This window comes from Cebus imitator, unplaced genomic scaffold, assembly GCF_001604975.1.
Source record: "Cebus imitator isolate Cc_AM_T3 unplaced genomic scaffold, Cebus_imitator-1.0 Scaffold56, whole genome shotgun sequence".
NCBI lineage: Eukaryota > Metazoa > Chordata > Mammalia > Primates > Cebidae > Cebus > Cebus imitator.
Window position 1 is genome coordinate 2,873,244 of NW_016107371.1, and position 26,468 is coordinate 2,899,711.

A 26,468-nucleotide genomic window follows, 5' to 3' on the forward strand; every position below is an offset into this window, starting at 1 on the left:
TTAGTAGAGACGGGGTTTCACCATGTTGACCAGGATGGTCTCGATCTCTTGACCTCGTGATCCACCCGCCTCGGCCTCCCAAAGTGCTGGGATTACAGGCTTGAGCCACCGCGCCCGGCCCTATACTTTCTATTTCAAGAAAAACTAAACTCACCTTCCCTTCTTTCTTAAATTTTTTATTTTTTGAGATGGAGTCTTGCTCTGTTGCCCAGGCTGGAGGACAGTGGCACAATCTCAGCCCACTGCAACCTCCACCTCCCAGGTTCAAGCAGTTCTCTGCCTCAGCTTCCTGAGTAGCTGGGATTACAGGCGCCCACCACCATGCCTGACTAATTTTTAGATTTTCAGTAAAGACAGGGTTTCACCATCTTGGCCAGGCTGGTCTTGAACTTCTGACCTTGTGATCCACCCACCTTGGCTCCCCAAAGTGTTAGGATTACAGGTGTGAGCCACTGCACCTGGCCTTCCCTTCATTTTTTTAAATCATAATTTTACTTTAATATTTTTTAATTTTTAATTTTTTGAGTATATAGTAGGCGTATATATTTATGGGGTACATGAGGTGCTTTGATAGAGGCATGCAATGTGAAATAAGCTGTATTAGTCCATTTTCATGCTGCTGTGAAGAAATACCCGAGACTGGGTGTATTAGTTTGTTTTCACACTGCCAATGAAGACATACCTGAGACTGGGCAGTTTATAAAAGAAAGAGATTAATTGGACTGACAGTTCCATGTGGCTGGGGAGTCTTCACAATCATGGCAGAAGGTGAAAGGCTCATCTCACATGGCGGTAGACAAGAGAAGAGAGCTTATGTAGGGAAGCTCCCCTTTTTAAAACCATCAGATCTCATGAGACTTATTCACTATCACAAGAATAGCACAGGAAATACCTGTCCCATGATTCAGTTACCTCTTACTGAATCCCTCCCACAACACGCAGGAATTCAAGATGAGATTTGGGTGGGGACACAGCCTAACCATATCCCTGGGTAATTTATAAAGACAAGTGGTTTAATTGACTCACAGCTCCACATGGCTGGTGAGGCCTCAGGAAACTTACAATCATGGTGGAAGGCATCTCTTCACAGGGCAGCAGAAGAGAGAATGAGTGCCAGCAGGGGAAATGCCTGGCACTCATTCTCTTATAAAACACACACTTTTAGAACAATCAGATATCCTGAGACTCATTCATTATCATGGAAATAGCATGGGGTAAACCACTCCCATGATCCAATTATTTCCACCTGGTCCCACCCTTGACATGTGGGGATTATTAAAATTCAAGGTGAGATTTGGGTGGGGACAAAGAGCCAGACCATATCGTAAACACATCATAATGAATAAGGTCTCCATATGCTCAAATATTTATCCATTGAGTTGCAAATAATCCAATTACACCATTTATTTTTAAATGAAATGCTTTACAATTCTATAATTTAAGCATCATAACTGGTAAATTCTTCTATATAATGAAAAGAAAACTGTCAACTGATAATATATTTGTATTTATGCCTTGTTTAATCTTTGAATCAGTAAATAGGTGATGGAAAATAATTCTTCTAATTAGTATCACTACATTTTGTAATGGGGAATTATGAAACTATTTCAGCCAGCCGCAGTGGCACACGCCTGTAATCCTAGCACTTTGGGAGGCTGAGGTGGGTGGATTCACCTGAGGTTAGGAGTTCAAGACCAGCCTGGCCATCAGGGTGAAACCCCATCTTTAAAAAACTAAACTAAAATAAATAAATAAAAAGAAACTGTTTCAACTGATTCTTTTTATTTTAGTAAAGTTACTATATTTTTAATGAAAATGTTTTGTTCCTTATGGGAAAAAGTAGGTTAACAATGTAATGACAACATGCAGTGAATCCAGTTGGGCCAGACTGAACCAAGTGCTATAGCACAGACTAGTGGGAAAACTTAATAACTGCAGAAATATTCAATTTTCTTAATCCTGTAGGATGTACCCACTGTTTTAACAGCTGTCTTAAAAAAAATTACTTGGAGGAATTTAAGCTTAGGACACAATTCCAAATTAAAATAAGATTTTAAAACTGTACATTTATTTGAAGGCAACAATGACCTGTTCTGATAATAATCAATAAACAATTAAATACTTCTTAATGTCTAATTTACTTTGGAAATGACTTCCTAGTTTTTTGATAAAACTTCATTTAGAAAAGAAAATTTATAAAATGAATTGGCTAACATTTATGTAATTGCCTGACGTCTTTACTCCCACTACTTCACAAAATAAAAGCCCTGAAAATAAGCTATATTGTATTTTTAAAATTATATTTGTGTGAAAATTTAGTAATTAGTTCTCAATTAACTAATATATTTATGCCAAATGCACATTTACTTCCATTGTGATTATGAGTATTAATAAATATTTCCATTAAGTTCAATTAACTTCCATTTGTTCCTAGTTGGACATTCCTAGTTATACATACCCATCTTCTCCTACTGTTTTTCCTTACCCCCTTTTAAAAATTTTGAAATATTTCAAATATATCAAAAAGCTTATAGTGTAATACTAACCAATTATACGTATCTTAACATTTTGCTATAGAATTTTTTTGTATTGTTATTTTTTAGCAATACAGCAATTATTTTGAATACTTATTCCATGTATGTTTTTCTCCATATAGTTTATACTTACAGACTAGTAAACCATATACAGTATTATTTTATAAGGTATTTAGTTTTATATTATGGTATCATACTGTATATGTTTTTCTGAAACATGCTTTGTTTATATTTTTAGAGTTGTCTAAAAATTTACATTTGTCTAAATCTAATTCCTTTTGACTGTTGAATATAATTCTGTTGCATGAATATGCTACAGTTTATGCATTGTCGTGTTGATTTAGGTTATCTAATTTTTTTCCTAAAATTAACAACACTCAATGAACATCTCTGTTAATGGCTTCTTGTGCTTCCTTGAGAATTTCTCTAGGGTAGAAGTAAAATTCTAGATTCTAAAGTTTAGATAATCATTTTCCATTTCACTAGATACTGCAGAATGGCTTTCTAAACTGGTAGAAATAATTTACATTCCTGAGGGGAATGTTTACGTAGGTTACTTTACTTCTCCAGTTTTTGGTATTGTCAGAGTTACAAATGTTGCCAAACTGTTAAGTGTGAAATGGTAAATCATTGATTTAATTTTGCATTTTCTGACCGATGATATTAAGCACCTGTTTATTAAACACCTATTTATAGTCCAGTTGGACTTCTCTGTGGAATTACATATTCATTCCTTGACCCGTTTAGTCTTTTTCCCATTAAACTATGGGAATTCTTCGTATGCTCAAAATGAATATCTTTTGTGAACTCTATATTGCAATAAAACTACTCCCAGATTGTGGGAGAAGTTTTTTACTCTTATCATTTTACTATTCTCAAGTGTTAAAAAATCTTAATGTAATAAAAAATTTTAGTTTATTATAGTTTGCGCCTTTTTTATCTGGGTCAAGAAATCTTTTGTGTTCTTTATTTCATAATGATTTTCTGGACATTTTTTTCTACAAGTTTTGAAGTTTTTCATTTCATGTTTCAGTGTTTAATACATTTGAAATGGATTTTTATGTATGCTGTGAGGTCGGAATCTCCTTTTTTCCTAAAATGAGACGACAGGTTGTTCCAGCCATATTTATCTGATAGTGCGTTTTTTCTCCACTGATTGTCAGCACTGATGTACATGAGAGTCTGTTTCTGGAGCTTTTATTATGTTGCATGTTCTAGTTAGCATCTCTCAACTAATCCAACACCACCTTAATTTCTATCACTTTGCAATTAGAAGAGCAAGCCTACCTTAAACTGTTATTTCTCTTGAGAACTATCATGATTTTTCTTTATCTTCGGTTCTTTCATATTTATTGTAGAATCAGCTTGATAAAATCCGTGGAAAACCCGATAGGAGTTTTGCATTGAATTAAAATTGCATTGACTTTTATATATTTAATTTGGGCAGACTGACATTCTTTTGCTATTTGTTCTACTCATCCCAAAATAGTAAATCCCTCCACTTATGTAAGTCCTCTTTCAGTGCTTTTAATGAAGTTTTATAGTTTTAATGGGAGGGTTTTTTTTTTTTTTAATTTGCTGGATTCTTGTATATTATTTCCTCCCTCCCTCCCTCCCTCCCTCCTTCCTTCCTTCCTTCCTTCCTTCCTTCCTTTCTTCCTTCTCTCTTTCTTCCTTTCTTTCCTTTCTTTCCTTCCTTCTTGATACGGGTCTCACTTTGTCATCCAGGCTGGAGTGCAGTGGCACATCTTGACTCACTGTAGCCTGGACCTCCTGGGCTCAAGTGATCCTTCTGCCTCAGCCCTACAAGTAGCTGGGGTGGGGCATGCCACTGAAATTAGCCCAGCTAATTTTTAAATTTTTTGTAGAGACAGGATTTCACCATGTTGCCCAGGCTGGCCTTGAATTCCGGAGCTCAAGTGATCTGCCCATCTCAGCCTCCCAAAGTGCTAGGAGTATAGGTGTGAGCCACCGTGCCCAGCCTATTGTTTTTCTTTCCAATAGGCATCTTTAAAAATTGTATTTAATGTTTTGTAATTGGTTATAGGTGGTGTATAGAAATGCTGTTTATTTTGCTTAATCAGCTTTGATCCAGGAAACTCACTGAGCTCCCTTACTAGTTTTAATGTTTGGCTGTAGAATTTTTGATTTCTGTCATAATCAAATGGCATTCTCAATCAAACAGTGTTCAAATAAGAACAGTTTTATTTCATCCTTTCACCTGTGTGTGTGTGTGAGAGAGAGAGAGAGAGAGAGAGAGAGAGAGAGAGAGAGAAAGAGAGAGAGAGAGAGAGGGAAAGATTGAGGAGAGATTTATTTACTTGGCTAGCATCTCGAAAACAATGTTAAGCCAAACTGGTGATACTGGGAATCCTTAGCTCATTTCTTACTTTAAAAGGAATGCTCTTACCTTTGATTCTTAAATATAAAATAGGATATAGAGTTTTTGTAGATATTCTTTATCAGGTTAAAGCATTGCTAATTTCTATAATATTTCTTGTTTGCTAATTTCTATAATATTTCTTGTTTGCTAGATTTTATATTGTTTTCACACAAATGGATCTTTTTATGAATTCTGAATGGTTTTCACTGTATGTATTGATAAGATCATTTTATTTCTATTTTAATTAATTTGGTGGATTTCATTAATATGTTTTCCAAAATTAAACTGTTCTTGCATCTTTGGTATAATCTCCCCTTTGTCATGGTAGGTTCTTCTTTGTTAATTTCTTTCTCATATACATTTGATGTATAAAATTAAGGATTTGGTTCAAGATTTTAAGTTGTATGCATTCATTTCCACTTGTGCTATTGGCCTATAATTTTAGTTTTATTTTGTCTATGATAGGCAGAAAAGTGATCCCTCAAAAAATATCCATGTCTTAATTCCTGAAACCTATGAATGTTACATTATATGGCCCCCAACTCATCCTCCTCCTCCAAAAAGTGGCAGATGTGATAGTAAAGACCTTGAGATAGGAAGATTATGCAGGTGGGCCCTAAATGCAATTCCTTGTATCATCATAAGGTGGGGGCACTGCATATGTATCTGCACACAAACATAGAGGAGAAGGCAATGTGAAGATTTCACAGAGTTTAAAGATGCTGTTCTTGAACATTGAATTGATGCAGCCGCAAGCCAAGGAATGATGATACTCACCATAAGCTGATTGCCAGAGGAGACAAGGAACTGGTTTTCCCTAGAGCCTTCTGAAGAAGCATGGCCCTGTTGACATCCTGATTTTAGTTAGGTGATACTGAAATTGGACTTCTGTTTCCAGAGCTGTGAGGGAATACATTTCTGTTGTTTTAAGCTACCAGTTTGGGATAATTTGTAACAGCCAATTCAGGAAATGGGTCCACTGCTATTTTCTCATTTTGCCATTAAAAATTTCTCATAAATTTAGTCATGGAAGTTTCTGTTTTACCCCCTTCTATAATATTTTGAATAAGTTTTAGATAGCTATTCCTTCAGTGTTTGGGAGGAGTCAACTATGAAACCATTTAGGACCTCTGTCTTTCTCTCTCCTCCTCTCTTTCTTTCTTCCTCTTTCCTCTTAACTTACTTCTTCCTTGTTAATAATTTCATGATTGCCTTCATTCAGTCTCTGGGATCCCCAATTCAGAACCAGATATTCATTAATGAGCTGGAGTCTTGCCTCAATCTTGGTACTTAGTGATACTGCAAATTAATATATTAATGATATTTTACATTAGTGATCTTATAAATTCATATATAAAAACCAAGTCTGTGGAGGTTTAATTCAGTGTCAAAGTTACAAATGTGCCCCACTTGCTTAAGTTTATAGCTTCTACAAAGCTGTAGGTTGAGAAGATTTCCACAGTCCTTTTTTTTTAATTTAATTAACGAAGAAGGCACCAGGCATCAAGAAGTGAACAGGTGTTACAGTTTTTCGTTTCACATGGAGCACTTCCAGTTCTGGTAAACCACAAGAGCTGTATTGTCATTCACTGGTACCTGCTTTTTGGCTGAGGACATAGTAGGCCTGAGGCTTTAGCTCTGCTAATTTCCTTGCATTTCTTTTTTATTTTTACTTATTCATTTATAAGTTAAAATTCTGGGTGTAGAAACAACAGTCTTTCTATTGAAAGACATGTCTGCTTTTAGCAGAAAAAATGTTAAAAGTTTAGATTTATGTCATGGCATAAAACAAATTACTTACATATGTAGAGATAAAAATAGAGTTTGGGGAAAGTATAGAGAGGGTTAAAAGTTTAAGTTTAGGGAAAGTGGTAAAAGTCACTATGATTTTAATTATTTATAATTTATCTGAGGCTTTAAGTCCAAATTACATTGCATTTCTTTGCAATTTTTTATTTTGTTTTGATAAATAATAATGCAGAGATCTAAAATTTTTAGTAATATGAACTACATGGCATACTGTATGATTGTTTTTCAGCTTGTCTTGTTTTTATTATCATTTCTTGTCTTTTATTTAATATTTGGCGTTTACAATTGTCAAAACCTAGAAGATGGGCTCATATTAATTATAAAGCTGTTAAAATTTCTACGTAATTATCCGATTCAGTTTTCTGATTTCATTAGTTATTTATTGTAAGCTTATGGAAATTAATACTTAGTAATTTTATCAATCAGTTCTCTAATTTAATTTGTTGAGTTTTATTTGCTATTTCTTTGGACTGTAGCACATAGTGAATGAATTCCTGAATAATTCTGATACTGCCATCTGTTTCTGTTTCTTTTTAAAGGAAATAGCTTAATACTAACATGCTTTAAATAGTATGTTAAAGTTCAACCATAGTAGCAGTTGCATGTTTTCAGCAATCCCATGCTTTGTTCCTGATGACTCGCTAAACCGTCTGTTTTCTAGTTTCTGGTATTTACCCCAAGCCCTTCTATCTTTGATCTGTTATGCTATTTCTTTTGAGTACTATTGTCAGTTGATTTTGCTGTATTCAAAACTTGGCACTTTTAGCATTCTTTTTATTTTTATTTTTGAGAGGGAATCTCACTGTGTTCCCCAGTCTGGAGTACAGTGGTGCAATCTCAGCTCACTGCAACCTTCACCTCTCGGGTTCAAGCGATTCTCCTGCCTCAGCCTCCCGAGTAGCTGGGACTACAGGTGTGCGCCACCACACCCAACTAATTTTTGTATTTTCAGTAGACACGGGGTTTCACCATGTTGGCCAGGATGGTCTCAATCTCTTGACCTTGTGATCTGCTCGCCTCAGCCTCCCAAAGTGCTGGGATTGCAGGCCTGAACCACCACGTCCACCCACTTTTAACATTCTTTAAGTATCAGACCAGGTTTCCTTTTCTGTCTTCTTCAGCCTTCCTCCTTTCACCCCACAGCTCCTGCCTAAAGCTGGGAAATCAACCATTTTAACAGAAACCAGAAGCTCCCAGGACTTCTTTCTCTGGAGATGTGTCTGGTCCATACTTTGTATACTTAGGCAAATATTAACCTCTGAACAGAGCTGACAATGTTCAAAACACAGTGTAATACATATATTGTAATTGGCTTCCTACTTACATTATTTTATCAGTTAGCTGGCATCTTTTTTCTTCTTTGTCATTAAGGCAATGGATGGCTTAAAGGATGCTATGTAATCGATGGAATGGGAAGACTGAAGCTCATTACTTCAAGCCTGAGACTAGTTGGGGAAAGTTTTAGGTATACAGAAAAGAACAGTCAAGAGAAAGCTTGCTGCTTCAATTCTTGCACATTGTCGGGGAGGAGAAAGAAGACAGAGGCGAGGCCAGCAGATGAATAGAGATATGTTCCAGTCTCTTCTTTCCAGGCTTTGACCCAGGATGAGGATGCATTTTGGTTAAATTGAAGGGCATCTTTTACCCTTCTTAATATTTGAGATCTGTGGAAGAGAATCACCCTTTGGGATGCCCTAGCATCCATAAGGGGCATAGGTACTTCAGAATGAACTTGGCAGTGCATCATGATTAAGAAAGACCAAGAAAAGGCCAGACGTGACTTCCAGAACTATATTTTGTTCTAATGTGGCATGAGCATAACTACATGTCCCAGACACGACACCCACATATAGTGACGGCTGAGATGACTTTGCAGAAGAAGCTGCAGAATAGACAGCTGTGTGATAGTGGAGTAGAGGATCATTCAGGGACTAAGAAGTTAGCAGTGCCGGTGGACACTAAAGTGAGATCAGGTTAATTGAGAAGTACAAGTCTGTCTAAGTTTAGAAGAATCAGACTATGTTAGATGAGCTGCAGGTTGTGTAGCAGCAGAAGCCTCACAGGACACCTGAATACTTTCTTGGAGAACAGCCAAAAAAGGGGTAGAAATATCAGAAATAGAGAATTTGTCCAAAGGAGCTATTTTTCAGACTAAAATTTGGTGGGTAGCTTTAAAGAAGAATCTGTCAAGTGTGCTGTTGAGGAAAATCATATCAAAAATAGATAAATAAATAAGCTACCTTTCTTTCTGAGTCATTTTTCAAAGCTGCAACAATAGCCAACATAGAAGAGCTTGTAACAACTAAGACTGGGAAATGCTTAAGGTTAAAGCTCTCAGGAGGTTGTGTTGTTAACTCTTGAGAGATTTGTGGAAGACCCATCAGACTTTCCTGCTTCAGCTTATAAGTATGACTGTTGCTAGAAATGCTGTGATTACAGTTCTTGGGAAATCTAAGAATATTGCTGCTTGTCTCAGGGGCATCAGATGAAGAAAATTTCTGATTTTTGTGTTGTAATCCAGAATCCTAGTATTTAAAGACAACAGTATATCTTAATTGCCTAAGGAATCTTATTAGAAAATGTTAACCTTCTAGGATATGAACCAATGTGTCTACTTTCAAAATCCATTATGATAGTGCTGGATGAGGGCTTGTAGTTTAGTAGCTCAGGCTGCACTTGAATTCTGCCTTTTTAAAGACACAGACATCATGATGTGATGATGGGAATGCTTTAGGGTAATGCTCTGGTTGAGCCTCTGGATCTCCAGACTTCTTGCAGATCTCAGCATCCTTATTTTTTCCCAAATACAGTGTGGGTCAGAGGGAAAGATCTGTGGTGGGAATGCATTCCTTTTATAGCATTTATCGTAATTACAATAATATTTGTGCAATTATTTGTTTGCTTAATGTCTCTTAATTATTTGTTTGCTTAATACTTTGTGCCCTGTAGCAAAACCTGTATTTGTTGAGTTTTATTCACCAGCTCTTAGCATAATGTTTGGCATACACTAGCCATTTAGTAAATATTGTATAAATAAATAAATAAATAATGATTGGTGTTAATAGTTACTTGCCCATCTATAAAGAAATTGGAATTTTATGGTTTCAATTAATTTTTGTGGTAAACTACAGCTTCATCTAAGTTTATCTGCTAAACTAAATGTAATATTCTTCTAGTAGAAGGTAGTGAATATATTATACTCACTGGTGTGCTTGTACATGCTAACAACCAGCTCTCTTTTAGAAAAATCTCTGACTTTTGGCATTTTCTAGTTTACTTAGTCTAAATACATCCACCATGGCTGATTTCAAGCTAACCCACATTACTATATGGAATGTGGAGTTGGAAAGAAAGCACAGAATTGGTTCTCATGAGTCGGTGAACAACACCAAAGCTCTTTAGTGTTCATACCCTAGTAATGTATTGTTCTTCACATACAAGATTGTGCTAGTGATACACATTCAATAAGCCTGTACTTTAAAAACACTGTGAATTAATCAGGGTAATTATATCAATTATAAAAGATAAACTATCAAATATAAAAGATAAACTCAAAAAATCTTTGAGCTCTACATAGTAGAAGTTTAGTTTTCACATATGTGAAGTCCACACTGGTATAGCTGATCAGCTGAGCGCTCTCCTTCTAGTGCTTATTCGGGTTCCCAGGTACCTTTTTTCCTGTGGCTTCCTTATCTCCAAGGTCTTGGGTGAATAGTAAGAAGATAGTCCATGAGAATTTTTAAAAGGTCATAAAAGTAGCACACCTATTCCACTTACAGTCCATTGGCTAGACTATAATTGTATGGCCATGGCTGCCCCGATAACATGGAAAATGTAGTTTTCTAAGAGGAAAAGGAAATAAGTTGTTGAATAGCTAGCCAGAAACTTCAACAGCTTTCTATTTATGTAATGGTTACTTGATCAATTTATAGTCTTTTACCTTATAAGCAGATTGGCAATGATTAGAGGTAGAGTCTAGTGAATTCCTTTTTCTATGCAGTTAGCTGGATCATAGGAGCTTGGCCTATAGTCTTGTTAGCATCAGTCTTTAACCTATAATCCCTCCCTTATTTAAATTACTCTATTTTTTTGTCCTTGTTTAGAAGAAAATCATAGTATTTTGCAGATCTTTAGATTACTCTCAATTGCATATACCTAATGTAAGTTTGATATTTTTGCTTTCTTTTACTATTCACTGCAGCTGTTATGATTATTAGTTTTGTGGCTTAAAAAAGATATTTGTATTTTCCTTAGTTTTTCCCCTCATTCAACCCTATAAGAATGTTTATGGAATAAAACATATGGTAAAAAGTGAGAAATTCAGGTCATTAGAGATTATTCCATCTCTTAATATTGCTATATTATTTTTAAAATTTTGTTATATTTAGGACTGAAGGTAACAATAACATAATTTTGAATACTGTATGTTTTGTATTCTCAGGTCCTAGATATTTTTGATAATTATGAGAATCAGTTGATAGGCTCTAACCAGGGAGCTTTGTAGATATGTATATTTCTAAGATATTCATTATATGGTTAACTTAATAGGTAAAAGGGTTCTATTAGCAAAAGGCCTGTGACTTTGTTGCCAAATTAGATAAATTTTGTTCCCTGGTCACAGAATTTATCTCTAATAGACAGTAATCATTTCATAGCCAATTAATGAAAAATCATTTCACAGCGTATATGTATTTGTGATTGTGAGATGTAGTTTAATACTGTCGTCAATTTATAAGCTAAGCTGCTATCTGTGTAAGTGTCAGTTTTTCTATACTACAATAGTGTTGCTAACGATGGGGTTACAATCCAAGAAGTGTTTTCTTAGGCAGTTTTGTCATGGGAACATCATGGAGTGTACTTAAATCTAGATGGTATAGTCTACCACACACCTAGGCTAGATGATATAGTCTGTTGCTCCTAGGCTGCAAATGTGTACAACATGTTACTATACTGAATCCTGCAGGCAGTAGAAACATAATGAAAAGTGTTTGTGTATTTGAACATATTTAAATATAGAAAAGACATGGTAAAAATACAGTATTATAATATTAGGAGACCACCCTTGTATATGTGATCTGTTGTTGACTGAACTATTGTTATGCAGCACATTACAGTACTTGATGCGAGTAGATTTTGAATTCCTGAGCTTTAAGGATTAATAAATTATTAATCCAAAAGTAGGAGGAAATGGTAGAAGAAGAAAAGAAAGGTAACCAGTGTGTCAAAATATGAATGAGAAAATACTAGGAGGGCAGGTGTGGTGGCTCATGTCTATAACCCTAGCACTTTGGGAGGCTGAAATAGGCAGACTGCTTGAGCTCAGGAGTTTAAGAGTAGCCTGGGCAACATAATGAAACCCTGTCTCTACAAAAAATACAAAAGTTAACTGGCATAGTGGCACACGCCCATAGTCCCAGCTACTTGGGGGCTGAGGCAGGTGGATCATTTTAACCAGGGAGGTTGAGGCTACAGTGAACTGAGATTGTGCCACTGAACTCCAGCCTGGGTGACGAAGTAAGACCCTGTTTCAAGAAAAGGAAGGAAGGAAGGAGGGAAGGAAGGAGGGAAGGAAGGAGGGAAGGAAGGAAGGAAGGAAGGAAGCAAGCAAGCAAGCTAGCTAGCTAGTGATTTAGGAAGGAACAAATGATCTAGTCAGAAAAGGAGCAGTGTGCATAGCCCAGGCAAAGTGAGAAGGATATTAACACATGGAGAGTCTTTAAAGGAATCAGCCATCATCCTTTATACCTTATGCTGATTTGTCTTATATTAATATACAATGTATATTAACAGATTAGGAAAATTGAGCTGATAGTGTTTCCAATTCTTTTTCTCATTTTGGGCTCCACAGAAACAATATGATTTGTACAATCAGCAGTTTACACTAAGGTAAACTGACAAGGCTGAATATGAACTCCTTTGGTCTTAGCCAGTCTGAGGAGCATGCTTGTAACCCATTTAACATTTTGGACTAGGAATCTCTGCCATAGACCAGTGGTTCTCAAATGTTAGCAAACATCAAAATTACTTGGAGGATTTTGGGAAAAAAAATATTGTTGGGCACTGCCCCATTGTTTCCTATTCAGTACTGGGGTGGGACCTTGGAATTTGCACTTCTGGTGATTTCCCCAGGTGATACTGATGCTATTCTCCCAGGGATAGTCTGATAATCTCTGCTCTAAAATAAATTAAGTAACCTGCTTACCTTGTGAAAAATCGTTATTTTTCAGTTGTTTCAAAGCAGCAAAACATAGTTTCTGTAGATGATAGTGATTGGATAATTAGGTGCCTCACAATCTCTTATTTCTGTTTCGTTGTTAATTACTAGGCACAAAAGGATGCCCTTCTTCAGTACTCTGAGTACTTATAATCATGCATCATAGATTATCACTGAAGCATAAATAACAACTTGTTTAAAACAGAAAAGTTGAAATTCAGACCTCATTTATTTTTACATTATTTTGTGATTCTGTTTTCCCTTTTACTTTTAAAAGAAATCTGCAGTACCTGCATTTGTCACAAGATGGCATCAAAAGGCTGAAGATGCCTACTGAAATTTGATTTTTGAGACTGTTGATGGGTTAGATTTCATGTTTATTCAGACCAAGTATAGCAAAAGAAATTTGAGCTATGAGGTTTTTTAATTTCAGTGAGATAGTGGTGTTTTCATGTCAAAATATTTGACTTATAAAAATAAAAAAACGTACATATATTGATGTCATTTATGACAAATTCTTCTGGAAATTAATGAACATACGTCTTGACCTAATAATATCAAATCTCTTATTACCATATTTCCCCCAGAAGAATTTTAAACAAGTTAAACTTAGCAAACATTTATTATGTCTTACTATTCTACAATTTATAAGGTTTTATTATGCTAGTACAAGATATAGTTTCTGCCTTCAATAAGCTTCAAATTTAACTGGGGAGAAAAGAAATGTATATACAATTCAATGAGAGAACAAAATAATAAAAGTGGTCAAGTACAATGTTGTGTTATAAGACCTGTACAAACTATAAACTGGAATAATGGAAAATAAAGTAAAAAATCTACATGGTATTTTACAAAAACATTTTTGTGTCAGTTGAAAACACCATGTTAAACTTTTACTGTGATTATCTACTCTGTTGTGGTTTATTTTATGTGAGAAAATGTTCTTAACGTGAAGAGCTATGTAAGTGTAGGTATTTGACAGAAACAAAACATTAGTACTTACACACTAGAACTCTGAACTCTTATTTTATGATTAGACTTTTAAAATGATTAATTGAAAAAGATTTTTCAGAAAAGGGTGAAGGGTTTTCTGGTCACACAGACACTAATTACAATATGTTTAGATTTCTGGAATCTGAAAAATATATCTATTGAAAAATCAAGGCCGGGCGCGGTGGCTCAAGCCTGTAATCCCAGCACTTTGGGAGGCCGAGGCGGGTGGATCACGAGGTCAAGAGAGCGAGACCATCCTGGTCAACATGGTGAAACCCCGTCTCTACTAAAAATACCAAAAATCCCCTGGGCATGGTGGTGCATGCCTGTAATCCCAGCTACTCAGGAGGCTGAGGCAGGAGAATTGCCTGAACCCAGGAGGCGGAGGTTGCGGTGAACCGAGATCGCGCCATTGCACTCCAGCCTGGGTAACAAGAGCGAAACTCCGTCTCAAAAAAAAAAAAAAAAGAAAAAAAAGAAAAATAAAGTATAGAATAGTTGTTGCTGGAGTATGAAGAGAGGAAAAGGGGGTGTTGCTGTTTAATGAGTGTTAGAGTTTCAATTTTGCAGGAATGGTTTTGAAGATCTGTTTCACAGTGTGAATATACTTACCGCTACTGAGGTGTACAATTAAAAATGGTTAAAATGACAAATTTTATGTTGTGTTTTGCCATAATAAAAAAATCAAGTGCATTACTATAAATTATTAGCAACTAATAGTTTTTTTATAGAGGATCAACAAAGCTGCTAGCTTTATTTAAGCCATTAGGAGCTACTCGAAAAAAATAAAAGCCCCCTTAAGAAGTGTATAGTATAATTGCTGATAAAATATTAACCTAATATTAACAGCTAATTTTCTGGAAGTCTAATATATAACAGATAATATTCTAGAGATTTTAAATAAATAATAATAATAATAATTATTATTATTATTATTATTATTATTGAGATGGAGTCTTACTCTGTCACCCAGGCTGGAGTGCAGTGGAGTGATCTTGGCTCACTGCAACCTCCGCCTTCTCGGTTCAAGTGATTCTCCTGCCTCAGCCTCTTGAGTAGCTGGGATTATGGGCACGCGCCACCATGCCCAGCTAATTTTTATATTTTTAATAGAGATGGGTTTCACCATGTTGATCAGACTGGTCTTTACTGCTGACCTTGTGATTGCCCGCCTCAGCCTTCCAAAGTGCTAGGATTACAGGTGGAGCCACCGTGCCTGGCCGTTAAATAAATTATTTCTAATCTTCAACTTCAAAATAATACAGGGAAATTGTCATCTTTATTTCCCTATTTTATCATTAGGGAAACTAAGTTTTATAGATATGAAGGTTTAATTCCTTATTGAAAGTTGCAAATTTTCTAATTTTGGCATTAGTATTTAAAACCAACTGTCTACCTTCAAAATCTATTTTCTGTGTATTACACAATGCCTCTAATTTAAATAAAACTAATAATACAAATGAACAGTCAGCAGTTTGGCACTCTAGTTTTGCTATCTCTGTGGTTAATAAATGTTATCTATCTCATAAAATTACTCTGAAAAATTAAAAGAACGTATACATTATTTAATTTACAGTAGTAATTAGGATTATATTTAACTTCAGAAGGATAACCATATAATTTTTTGTTTGCTTGAATTTTTGTCTCTTTTTGTTTTTTTTTAACTTTTGGGAACACTAATTTCTTTTCCCCTGTGTCTTCATGTGCAGGTTATGTGGGTATGTAATTTGTGCCGAAAACAACAAGAAATCCTCACTAAATCAGGAGCATGGTTTTATAATAGTGGATCTAACACACCACAGCAACTGGATCAAAAGGTTCTTCGAGGGCTAAGAAATGAGGAGGCACCTCAGGAGAAGAAAGCAAAACTACATGAACAGCCCCAGTTCCAAGGACCCTCAGGTGACTTATCTGTACCTGCAGTGGAGAAAAGTCGATCTCATGGGCTCACAAGACAGGAATCTATTAAAAATGGGTCAGGCGTGAAGCACCACATTGCCAGTGACATAGCTTCAGACAGGTAAACATTTTATTTAATCTTTAGGTAAATGTATTACTTTTAATCTTCATTCCAAACAGAGATAACAATATATGAAATATTTAGGCAACAGTGAGTTGTCTAAGTAATGTAAACATTCATGTGTTTCTCAAAAATACTGTATGTGATGTTCAGCACTTGACTTACCATAGGTCTGAACTATCTTAGGTTTGATGTGGGAGTTTTAGGTTATCAGATAGATTTCCCAGAATAAAGAAGTGAAATTAAACAGAAAACTTAGAAGTTTTTGTCACAGACTGGCATTGGACTAATGGGAATGAAGAAGAGATGGCTATAAGATACTTTATAGAGGTTGGATTGAAGGGACTAGTTGGAAGTGGGAGTTAAGATAAAGGGGTAGGTTAACAATATCTCCAAAGGTTCTATCCTGGGCTGAAGGGTGGTATGATTTTTCAAGCAAGTAATATGCAGATCCAACAGCAGGTTTATAGTGAAGGATTTCATGAGTTTGATATATCCATGTGCTAACTCTGTTGTAACTATTTTGGCTCAGTTTTATAGGCTTCTCCATATTCAAAGGATGATACGTAAAATAGTATATAGGGCTCTTATATTTTCCACCTTTGGAAGGAGAAGAATGAAGGATTTTGATGGGAAGATTTTTTTTTTTTTTTTTTTTTTTTTTTTTTTTTTTTGAGACTGAGTCTCACTCTGTTGCCAGGCTGGAGTGCAGTGGCACGATCTTGACTCATTGCAACCTCGGCCTCCTGGGTTCAAGTGATTACCCTATTTCAGCCTCCCATGTAGCTGGGACTACAGGCAAGCACCACCATGCCCAGCTAATTATTTGTATTTTAGTAGAGAAGGGGTTTCACCATGTTGGCCAAGATGGTATCTATCTCCTGACCTTGTCATCCACCTGCCTCAGTGTCCCAAACTGCTGGGATTACAGGTGTGAGCCACCGCACCTGGCTTATTTTTAGATACCTTATTTTTCTGTTTGAATGAAGATAATTTATATCTTGTTTATACTATTTCTGTGGCCAAGAAGTAGCAGGTACATTTCTGTGTTGAAAAAGTACAAAGTCATGCAAGAAAGCCCTTAAAGAAGGTAAGAAACCTAGGACCAAAGCACCCAAGATTCAGCATCTTGTTACTCCACGGGCCCTGCAGCACAAATGGCAGCATATTGCTCTGGAGAAGCAGACTACTAGGAAAAATTAGGAAGAAGCTTCAGAACATGCTACACTTTTGGCTAAGAGAATGAAGGGGGCTAAAGGAAAACACCAGGTACTCATTGCTGAGACGCAGACTTTCCTCTCTGTGAGCTTCTACTTCTAAGTCTGAATCCAGTCAAAAATAAGATTTTTTGAGTAACAAATCGGTAAGAACAGACTAAAAAAAATGGATAATGGGAATATAGACTCCATTTAATTAAAAGTTAGCCACATGAGGGTAGCTTTTTCTGGAACTTAGAGAGTCAGGTTTAGGAAGAATAAAAGAAAATACTAAAGTACTAGGTCACATAATAGAATATTAAGTTTTAGAATGCATTTCATCAGGAAGTTGTGTGTATTACAAATAAATTCAATACATTTATGAGTAATTAATTCATCATAGACAAGCTAAAGCCTGTCTGTAATCTTTGAAGAAGGTGGTAATGAGAACAAATAAAAATCTTGCATTCCTTAATGCCTCTTTCGTTCACAAGTACTGGCCTGAATAAACAATTGAATCTGACCTGTTGTGGGGAGACAACAAGCTATCGTTCCTTTTACTATTTTCTCTTTTGCCTGGTGCTTTGGCTGCTATTACTAATAAATTCATGCTTAATGACTCGAAACATACTGTATATCTTCTTTCCAAACCTTACAAATACCCAATGGTCACAAAAATTACTTTTAGTAGGGAAGAAGTTAGAGTTTATTATCAGATTTCGTAGTTATCCCTAGAAAATGGAACTCATTATAATTTACACAAACTTTTATTTGGGAAACACTTTAAAAGTATTTGTTTTATTTTTAAGTGCAATTATACAATAGTTAATTAGGCATTTACCTGTAGCCAATATTGAATCCTTTGAATTTTTTCTCCTACAGCAAGGGGTCAGCAAACTATGAACCTCGGCCAAATTTAACTTACCACTTGGTTTTTGTAAACAAAGTTCTATTGGAACACAGCCACTCCTGTTCATTTACTTATTGTCTGTGGCTGCTCTCAGCTACAATTCCATAGTTGAATAGTTGTGAAAGACCATATGGGTGTCAAAACTGCAAATATAGGCCAGGTGCAGTGGCCCATGCCTGTGATACCAGCATTTTGAGAGGCCGAGGAGGGCGATCACCTAAGGTCAGGAGTTTGAGACCAGCCTGGCCAATATGGTGAAACCCTGTCTCTACTAAAAATACAAAAATTAGCCAGATGTGGTATTACATGCCTGTAATCCTAGTTACTTGAGAGGCTGAGGTAGGAGAATCGCTTGAACCTGGGAGGTGGAGGTTGCAGTGAGCCAACATGCTGCCATTGCATTCCAGCCTGGGCAACAAGAGTGAAACTCTGCCTCAAAAACAAACAAACAAAAAAAACCCTGCAAATATTTGCTCTCTGATCTTTTACAGAAAAAGTTTGCCAATCCCCACCCTAGAGAGTAGTTCTCTTCGTGTTGTAGAAATTTCTCCCTTTACCCATTTTCTTTTGTCACCATCTAATTTTTTTTTCAACTAAACCTATTTTATTTTTCTTCCTTTATCTCCCACCTGCCTCCCAGGTTCTAGCCTTCTCTCTGTCTGTCTCTGTTTCTTCTTTCTTATCAGAATGAGTTTTCTTGCAGTATTTGAATTGTACAGAGAAATGGAGGTAATGCTAAGGAATATAATTTTAGTTTACAGCATTGGTAATTTGCTTTTTCAATACCATTCAGAAACCAGTGGCTTTAGAAAGAGAAGCTTCAGTTCAACTTAATTTAAATCTCTATGGACCTATAACTATATCTGAGACATAGAAAAGTATGTTACTCTTTTAAAGAACTTTATAACATGATTTTTTGACTTTTTTTAAATGAGTTATTTCTCTCACAGGTTTTGGTACAGTGTTTTACAGATAGACCATTATTTATTGAATGAATGAATATCAAGTCGACCCTAGACCTTAGCTTTGAGTAGGTGAATACTTACTTAACATATACTGATAAAATTACAATTCTTTACCAACTTAGATACAAAATGTTGTTGAGTTTCAAGCGTGTTTTTATTTCAAAATAACTTGCAAAATACATTTTAAAACTGGATTTTTTTCTGGTTAACAAAATAAATTTAGTGAAAATCTAAAGTAAACCTTTAAAAACATTTTGTTGATATTTCTTACATTTGAAATTATTTAATAGTTAGATGATTCATAATTTTCATAGTTGAAAATTACTGAACTGTAGGAAAGTTTTTTATTTGCAAAATTTTACTATTTAATAAGTAGCGGTTTCTACAACATTTAGAGAAGTTAAAAAGTAAGAAATATCGATAATTTGTATGGTAGAAGAGAAAGAACGAGATGTCAGAAAACCTAGGCCCTGTTCTCACCTTTTCCCCATAGTGTCATCATTTCTTTGTGTCTCCATTTTCTCATATCTGGAATGGGAAAAGACAGTCTAAATCCTGAGAAGACTTCCAGTTCTAAAATTCTTTGTTATGTTTTAATTTAAGGTCGTCTGCCATGACATAAACTTGAAGGCATTCTCTTTCAATATGCTTTTTCTTTCTATAACTCATAGTTGTATGACAAATTAATGCAGGATTATCTTCATTCATATTATAATTCATTGTTATAATTCATTCATTCAACAGATATTTATTGAATTTCAGTGTAGTATTTGTTTCTACATTTTCCTGTTTAAATGATGACAGTTAATGAAAATACCAAGGGTAATACAAATATAAAACAATTATCTTGGATCTAAACTATGAATTTTAGGGCACGTTCAGTATGATGAATATTTAGCAGTTTGGTTATCACCATTTCCTTATTATTTAATACTAAGGACTTTCCAAATATCTCTGTGACATTGATTATTTAAAAATAGTTCAACCATTTTGGAGGACAGTGTGGCAATTTCTCAAGGACCTAGAAATAGAAATACCATTTGACCCAGCAATCCCAAAACTGTGCATGTATCAGAGGATTAGAAACTGTTCTATTATAAAGACACATGCACACATATGTTCATTGTGGCACTGTTTACAATAGCAAAAACTTGGAACCAATCCAAATGCCCATCAATGATAGACTGGATAAAGAAAATGTGGCACATACACACCATGGAATACTATGCAGCCATAAAAAGGATGAGTTCATGTCCTTTGCAGGGACTTGGATGAAGCTGGAAACCGTCATTCTCAGCAAACTGACACAAGAACAGAAAACCAAACACTGTATGTTCTCACTCATAAGTGGGTGTTGAACAATGAGAAGACATGGACACATGGAGGGGAATGTTACACACTGGAGCCTGTTGGAGGGTGGGAGGGCCTCCTAGGGGAGGAATAGCAGGGGGTGGGAGTATTGGGGAGGGATAACATTAGGAAAAATACCTAATATAGGTGACAGGGGGATGGATGCAGGAAACCATCATGGCATGTGTATACCTATGTAACAATCTTACACGACCTGCACATGTACCCCAGAAATTAAAGTATAATAATAAAAAAGAAGATACCCATGTGGCCAATAAGCTTAGGAAAAAATGTTTAACATTACTAATCATTAGAGAAATTAAAATCAAAACTCCAGAACTTAAAGTATAATAAAAAATAAATAAATAAATAAAATGTTATATCCTAAAAAAAAAAAAATATTCAAAATATGTGCTTAACACTTCTGCTTCCAGTACAGATGGAATAATAGTCCCTGGATTTACTCTTATGCAATAGGCATGATAAAATAAAATAAAACAAAAGGCATCTAGATTGAAAAGAAAGAACTAATTAATACTTTATTTACAGAGAACATGATTATTTATATAGAACATTAAAGGGATTTATTAAATTGTTACTAGAACTAGTAGGTGAGTTTAGCAGGACTGTAGAATATAGTCACTATTTGATAACCATTTATATTTCTAAATACTAGCAAGGAAAAACTTATAAATGGAATTTAAAAAAATTAAGACCATTAAAAATACAAAATGCATTTACGCTAGCACCAAAAAAAGAATACTTAGATATACATCTGACAAAATATGCACAAGGTCTGTATGTTGAAAACACTGAAACACTGATGAAAGAAATAAAGTCTGAATAAATGGAAAGATAAACTGTGTTCACAGATCATAAGACTCAATATTGTTGAGATGTTATTTCTCCCCAATTTGGTCTATATATACAGATAGATTCTAAAATTAAAAGAGAAGTGTTTGAAATCACCCAAACGGCTTTTAGGAAGAACAAAGTTAGAGTCCCAACATTACTTGATTTGAATACATTGTAAGTCTACAGTAATGAAAACATTGTGGCATTGGCATAAAGACAAATAGATCAGTGAAACATAATGGAGAGTCTATATATAAAGCCACTCATGTATTGACAAATAATTTTTGACAGAGAGGCAAAGGCAATTCAGTAGAGAAAGAATAATGAATGGTGCTGGAAAAACTGAATGTCCATATGCAAAAAAGTTTGGAGCCTATTTTTTTACTGTACAAAATTAACTGAAAGTGGATCATAGAGATAAATGTAAAACCTAAAAGTATAAAACTTCTGGAAGAAAATATAGAATATTATATGATCTTGGTTTAGGCTAAAACTGTAAAGCTTCTAGGAGGAACTAGAGGAGTACTTCTTCCAGATTTTAGGGTGGGCAATAATTCCTTAGACAAAACACAAAAACCACTAATTCTATAAAATGAAAAATAACCCCACAAAAATTAGACTTCATCAAAATAAAAACTTTTATTTGAGACAACATTAAGAAACTGTATAGCCACGTTGTATTCCAAGAAATTTCAAGAGAAAATATTTGCTTATTGCTTAAAAAGGTATATAAATCACTCTTAAAATTCATTACCTTAAAATAACCCTAAAGTACAAAAGAATTGGAATAGACTATTGATACAAGAAAATATATAAATGCCTAATAAGCACAAGAAGAAGTGTCCTATGTGTTTAGTTATTTGAGAAATGCAAATCAAATCAAGACTATAAAGAGATACTTTGATATACCCACTAGGAATGCTACAATTTAAAACAACAAAAATCCTGACAACACTTGCCTTTTGTGAGAATTCAGAGAAATTTGACCTCTAATACCTTGCTAGTGAAAGTATAAAACATTCAAAAATGTATAGTATGAAGATGGGAGGCTGAGGTGGGCAGATCCTTAAGGTCAGGAGTTTGAAATCAGCTTGGCCAACATGGTGAAACCAATCTCTGCTAAAAATATGAAAATTAGCTGGATGCAGTGGCATGAGACTGTAATCTCTGCTACTCAGGAGGCTGAGGTATGAGAATCGCTTGAAACCAGGAGGCAGAGGTTGCAGTGAGCCGAGATTGCACCACTGCACTCCAGCCTGGGCAACTGAGTGAGACTCTGTCTCTAAATAAATAAATAAATAAATAGTCTAAACATTAGAAAAGTGTTTGACAGTTTCTTATAAAATTAAATATACACTTTTTTATGACCCAGAAGTTCTACTCCTAGATATTTACTTGAGAGATGAAATAATATATCCACAAAATACTTGTATGATAATGTTTATAACAGCCTTATTCATAGTATCCCCCAAATGGAAACTTTCCGTATGTCCATCAAGAGGAGAATGGATAAACAAACTGTGGTATATTCAAATAAATGTATTATTTATCAATAAAGTGAGGGAACTATTTACATGCACAGAAACATGGATAAATTGCAAAATCATTATGATGAATGGAAGAAGCTGGACACAAAAGAGTACATATGATATGATTCTATTTATATGAAGGTAAAGAAGAGACAAAACAAATCTATAGAAATCATGATGATGCTTTCCTTGAGGGAACTTTCTGGAGTGATGAATATCTTCTGTATCTTCATAGGGATATGGATTACTAGGTGATATATTTGTCAATCGCTATTATAGTGGTAACATTTAAGATTAGCGTACTTTTAACTGCATGTAAATTATATTTAGTAAAAAATTAAAGGGGGATTATGTGTATAATTGCTACATTTTAAAATTATTGGTTTTATTGAAATTTAATGGATTTTTTCAGTAGATTCAGAGATGCTTATATTTATAGAATGCCGTTAGTATACCTAAAACTAAATCAATTTATTTAGAATTTACTAAGTGTGTGTTACATATGGTTTAAGGACTATCTAGGTAGTCTGCTTCCATGAAATCATGACCATGATTCCCATTACTCTTATTCAAAGTGGTCATCTGAGATATGTGGTAAGAAAAAATAGTGTAACCATGAGAGAAATAAGATAAAATGTTGTAAAGGGAAATAATTTGTAAAAGGAAATCAAAGTATGGTTAAGAAGGAGGTTAAACTAGTGAGCTAAGGAACTAGAAAGAATAAATCATCAATGTTTTGGGAGAAAAAAGAATCTAATAACCTGAAAGCAAATGATCTCATAACCTTTATTCCTAGATATTTTTTCTTATACTTTTTATAATACAGGTAAAACAAAAAGGCAACAAAGATGGATATGTCTTTGGTGCCACTTTCTGTGAATTATGCACATTCAATAAATGCTTGGTGCATATGATGAATGAGAGAAAGCTGTAATAGTTAAACAAAGAATGTCTTTAACATGACTGATGTCCTTTCTGTTCCATTTATCTTTTATTGACAGGATGATTAATCAGTAGACTTGAAGACAAATAATGATCTGTTCTCATATGGCCAATGCTTAATAGAGTTTTTTATTTTCAAGATTATGATATGAGCTCTGAAAGACAAAGAATCTCTTTTCAAAAGGATGTTTAACATAGTATAATAATTGGTTTTGCTGCATAGAAGTCAGTTTGTTTTCCTGGAATACGAAACTTAAATATTTTTAATGTCAATTTTTATGTGAAAAAAAGAATCTCTTTTCATTTTCAACTGAATTAAACTTGAACCATTCTCAAGTTTTCTTCATTTAAGTGACCTATAAATAGAGTTGCAACATGCAACATGTGCCAGCTTGCCTAGGACAGTCCCAGTTTATACATGCCGTCCCGGCATTCTGCATAGATTGACATTTGTTCTGGATTTTATATGAAGTATTTTATTAAGAGTTGCATTAAAATAACCTGGGGTGAGTTTAGAAGGCCTCCATTTTGTTCTTACATGCTACTCCTGCCATGATTTCATCCTGTGTGGGATGCATGTAGGGTGAAGGGTTCTCAACTGAAATATAATCAGCAATAATACATCTTTTCCCTAACTTTTCGGACACAAGATAGCTAACATTTCTTTTTTAAGGATGGGATGCAAGGCATCACTACTAAAATGAAATATAATAGAAAGATCTTTGCTGGTGGTGGTGGTAGAAGTATTTGCCATTGCTGTGCCATTTGCCTTTTGATGTATTGGTCAGTTTAGTCATGATACATTCTTTGGCATTTGAATTGGGAAACTATAAGGTTGTTGGAGATTATAAATTAGGGTAGGAAATAGAGGCTGAACAGTCTTGTCATAGAAAGTACAGAAGGTAGTCTGGATGTTTTTCTGCAGTGTTTTTGTCATTTACTGTAGAGTATAAATTTATAGCTATTTGTGTTTTATTATTTGGTAATTTAAAAAATTTGCAATAAATATTTAAGCAGCAAGGTGCTAAAAATGAAAATGCATTTTTTACTGATGAATGTGTAACTTGTACAAAATTTTTGTTGACATTTGCTATCCAGTAGGGGGCTAGTAGTCACTGAAGACATGCTTGCAAAAAGAAACTAACCTATTAAAGAAGCAACAACATCAATTTCAAATGTTAGTAAAATTATTTTAGGAAAACCCAATGATGACAAAGATGCGGAAGGTGCATTTTATAAGTTAGCTGTGAAGCATGACTTTTTTTTTTTTTTTAGGTTAAATAGCTGTTTTTTAAATTTTAGTCAATTTCAATTCCAAGTGTGTGTGTGTGTGTGTGTGTGTATGTGTGTGTGCACGCGCATGCACGTGCCCGCGCATGCACGCATAATCAAAAAGTAAACAGCTCCGTTAACAGAACTTGTTAACTCCATTAACAACCAGTATGTTGTTAACATTTTAAAAGGCATTTTAAAACCAATGCTTTTCAACACTAAGACATTTAAATTTTCTCTACAAAAGGGAAGACTTGAACAAATTGAAAAAATTTCATTATGCAAGAGTTACATGTATCTTCTTCATCAGTGTATTCCTAGCATCTCGCACAGTAGTTGATACATAGTTTTGCTCATGAAATAATTGTTAAAGACTGAATGAATAGATAAGAAAGCTTAAGAAAAAAGGAGGAAAAATTATAAGTATTTTAGAGTGTCTGACAAAACCCCAGGAAAAGAATGAAGATAGACCTTACAATTAGAGTTTGCTGGGCGCGGTGGCTTGTGCCTGTAATCCCAGTACTTTGGGAGGATGAGGTAGGCAGATCACCCGAGGCCGGCAGTTCAAGACTTGCCTGACCAACATAGAGAAACCCCCATCTCTACTAACAATACAAAATTAGCTGGGCATGGTGGTACATGCCTGTAATCCCAGCTACTCAGGAGGCTGAGGTAGGAGAATCTCTTGAACCTGTGAAGGTTGCTGTGAGCTAAGATTGCTCCATTGCTCTCCAACCTGAGCAACAAGAGTGAAACTCCGTCTCAAAACAAACAAACAAACAAACAAAAAACCAATTAGAGTTACGGACTCAAATACTATGAACTCTATCCCAGTATCTTGCCTCAGTTTTTCAGTATATCTGTTCTTTTGTGTCTCTCCAAAACATTTTCACTGGTCAGCTGTTCTACATGAAATGAAAAATTATTATCAATAGAAATTTGTCAAATGAATGAATGAAAGGAGTTTTGTACTGGCCTTTATATTGAAAATCAGTACATTATTGCCATCTGTATTATACGTCCTGCTTGGGAATTGATATGATAACTTAAAAGATATTTTATTTAAGTAAAAAGCTATTTTATTTATTTTGACAGTTGAAAGCTTCAGTCAAAACATTGCAATGAAAATACAGTTAAGGTCTAAGATAGCACATAGTTAAACAGCGCTTTATGCTAATTAAGGTTGATGTAGACAGAAAATAAATATAAACTTGGCCATTTTGAAAGCTGTTAAAATATTTCCCCATTTGATTACATCATGATACACATATAAAAGTATTTTAAAATGGGCTATATGCATTTTGATCTGACATTCGTTATCAAAATTGATCTGTGGACCATAAAAAAGTCATCCTTTCTAAAAAGATACAAATAGAGGCCGGGCGCGGTGGCTCAAGCCTGTAATCCCAGCACTTTGGGAGGCCGAGGCGGGTGGATCACGAGGTCAAGAGATCGAGACCATCCTGGTCAACATGGTGAAACCCCGTCTCTACTAA

The 26,468-nt window shown here is 35.0% G+C and overlaps 1 protein-coding gene across 32 annotated transcripts in view; it reads left to right on the forward strand.

Annotated features, from left to right (window-relative positions):
- Nucleotides 1–26,468, forward strand: part of RIMS2 (regulating synaptic membrane exocytosis 2) — a 688,984-nt gene that overhangs the window by 197,104 nt on the left and 465,412 nt on the right. For all 32 annotated transcript variants that reach the window (XM_037738660.1, XM_037738699.1, XM_037738669.1 and 29 more), the window contains one exon: nt 15,643–15,953. In XM_037738660.1, the coding sequence (XP_037594588.1) occupies nt 15,643–15,953 (311 nt within the window). The remainder of the gene's footprint in view (nt 1–15,642; nt 15,954–26,468) is intronic.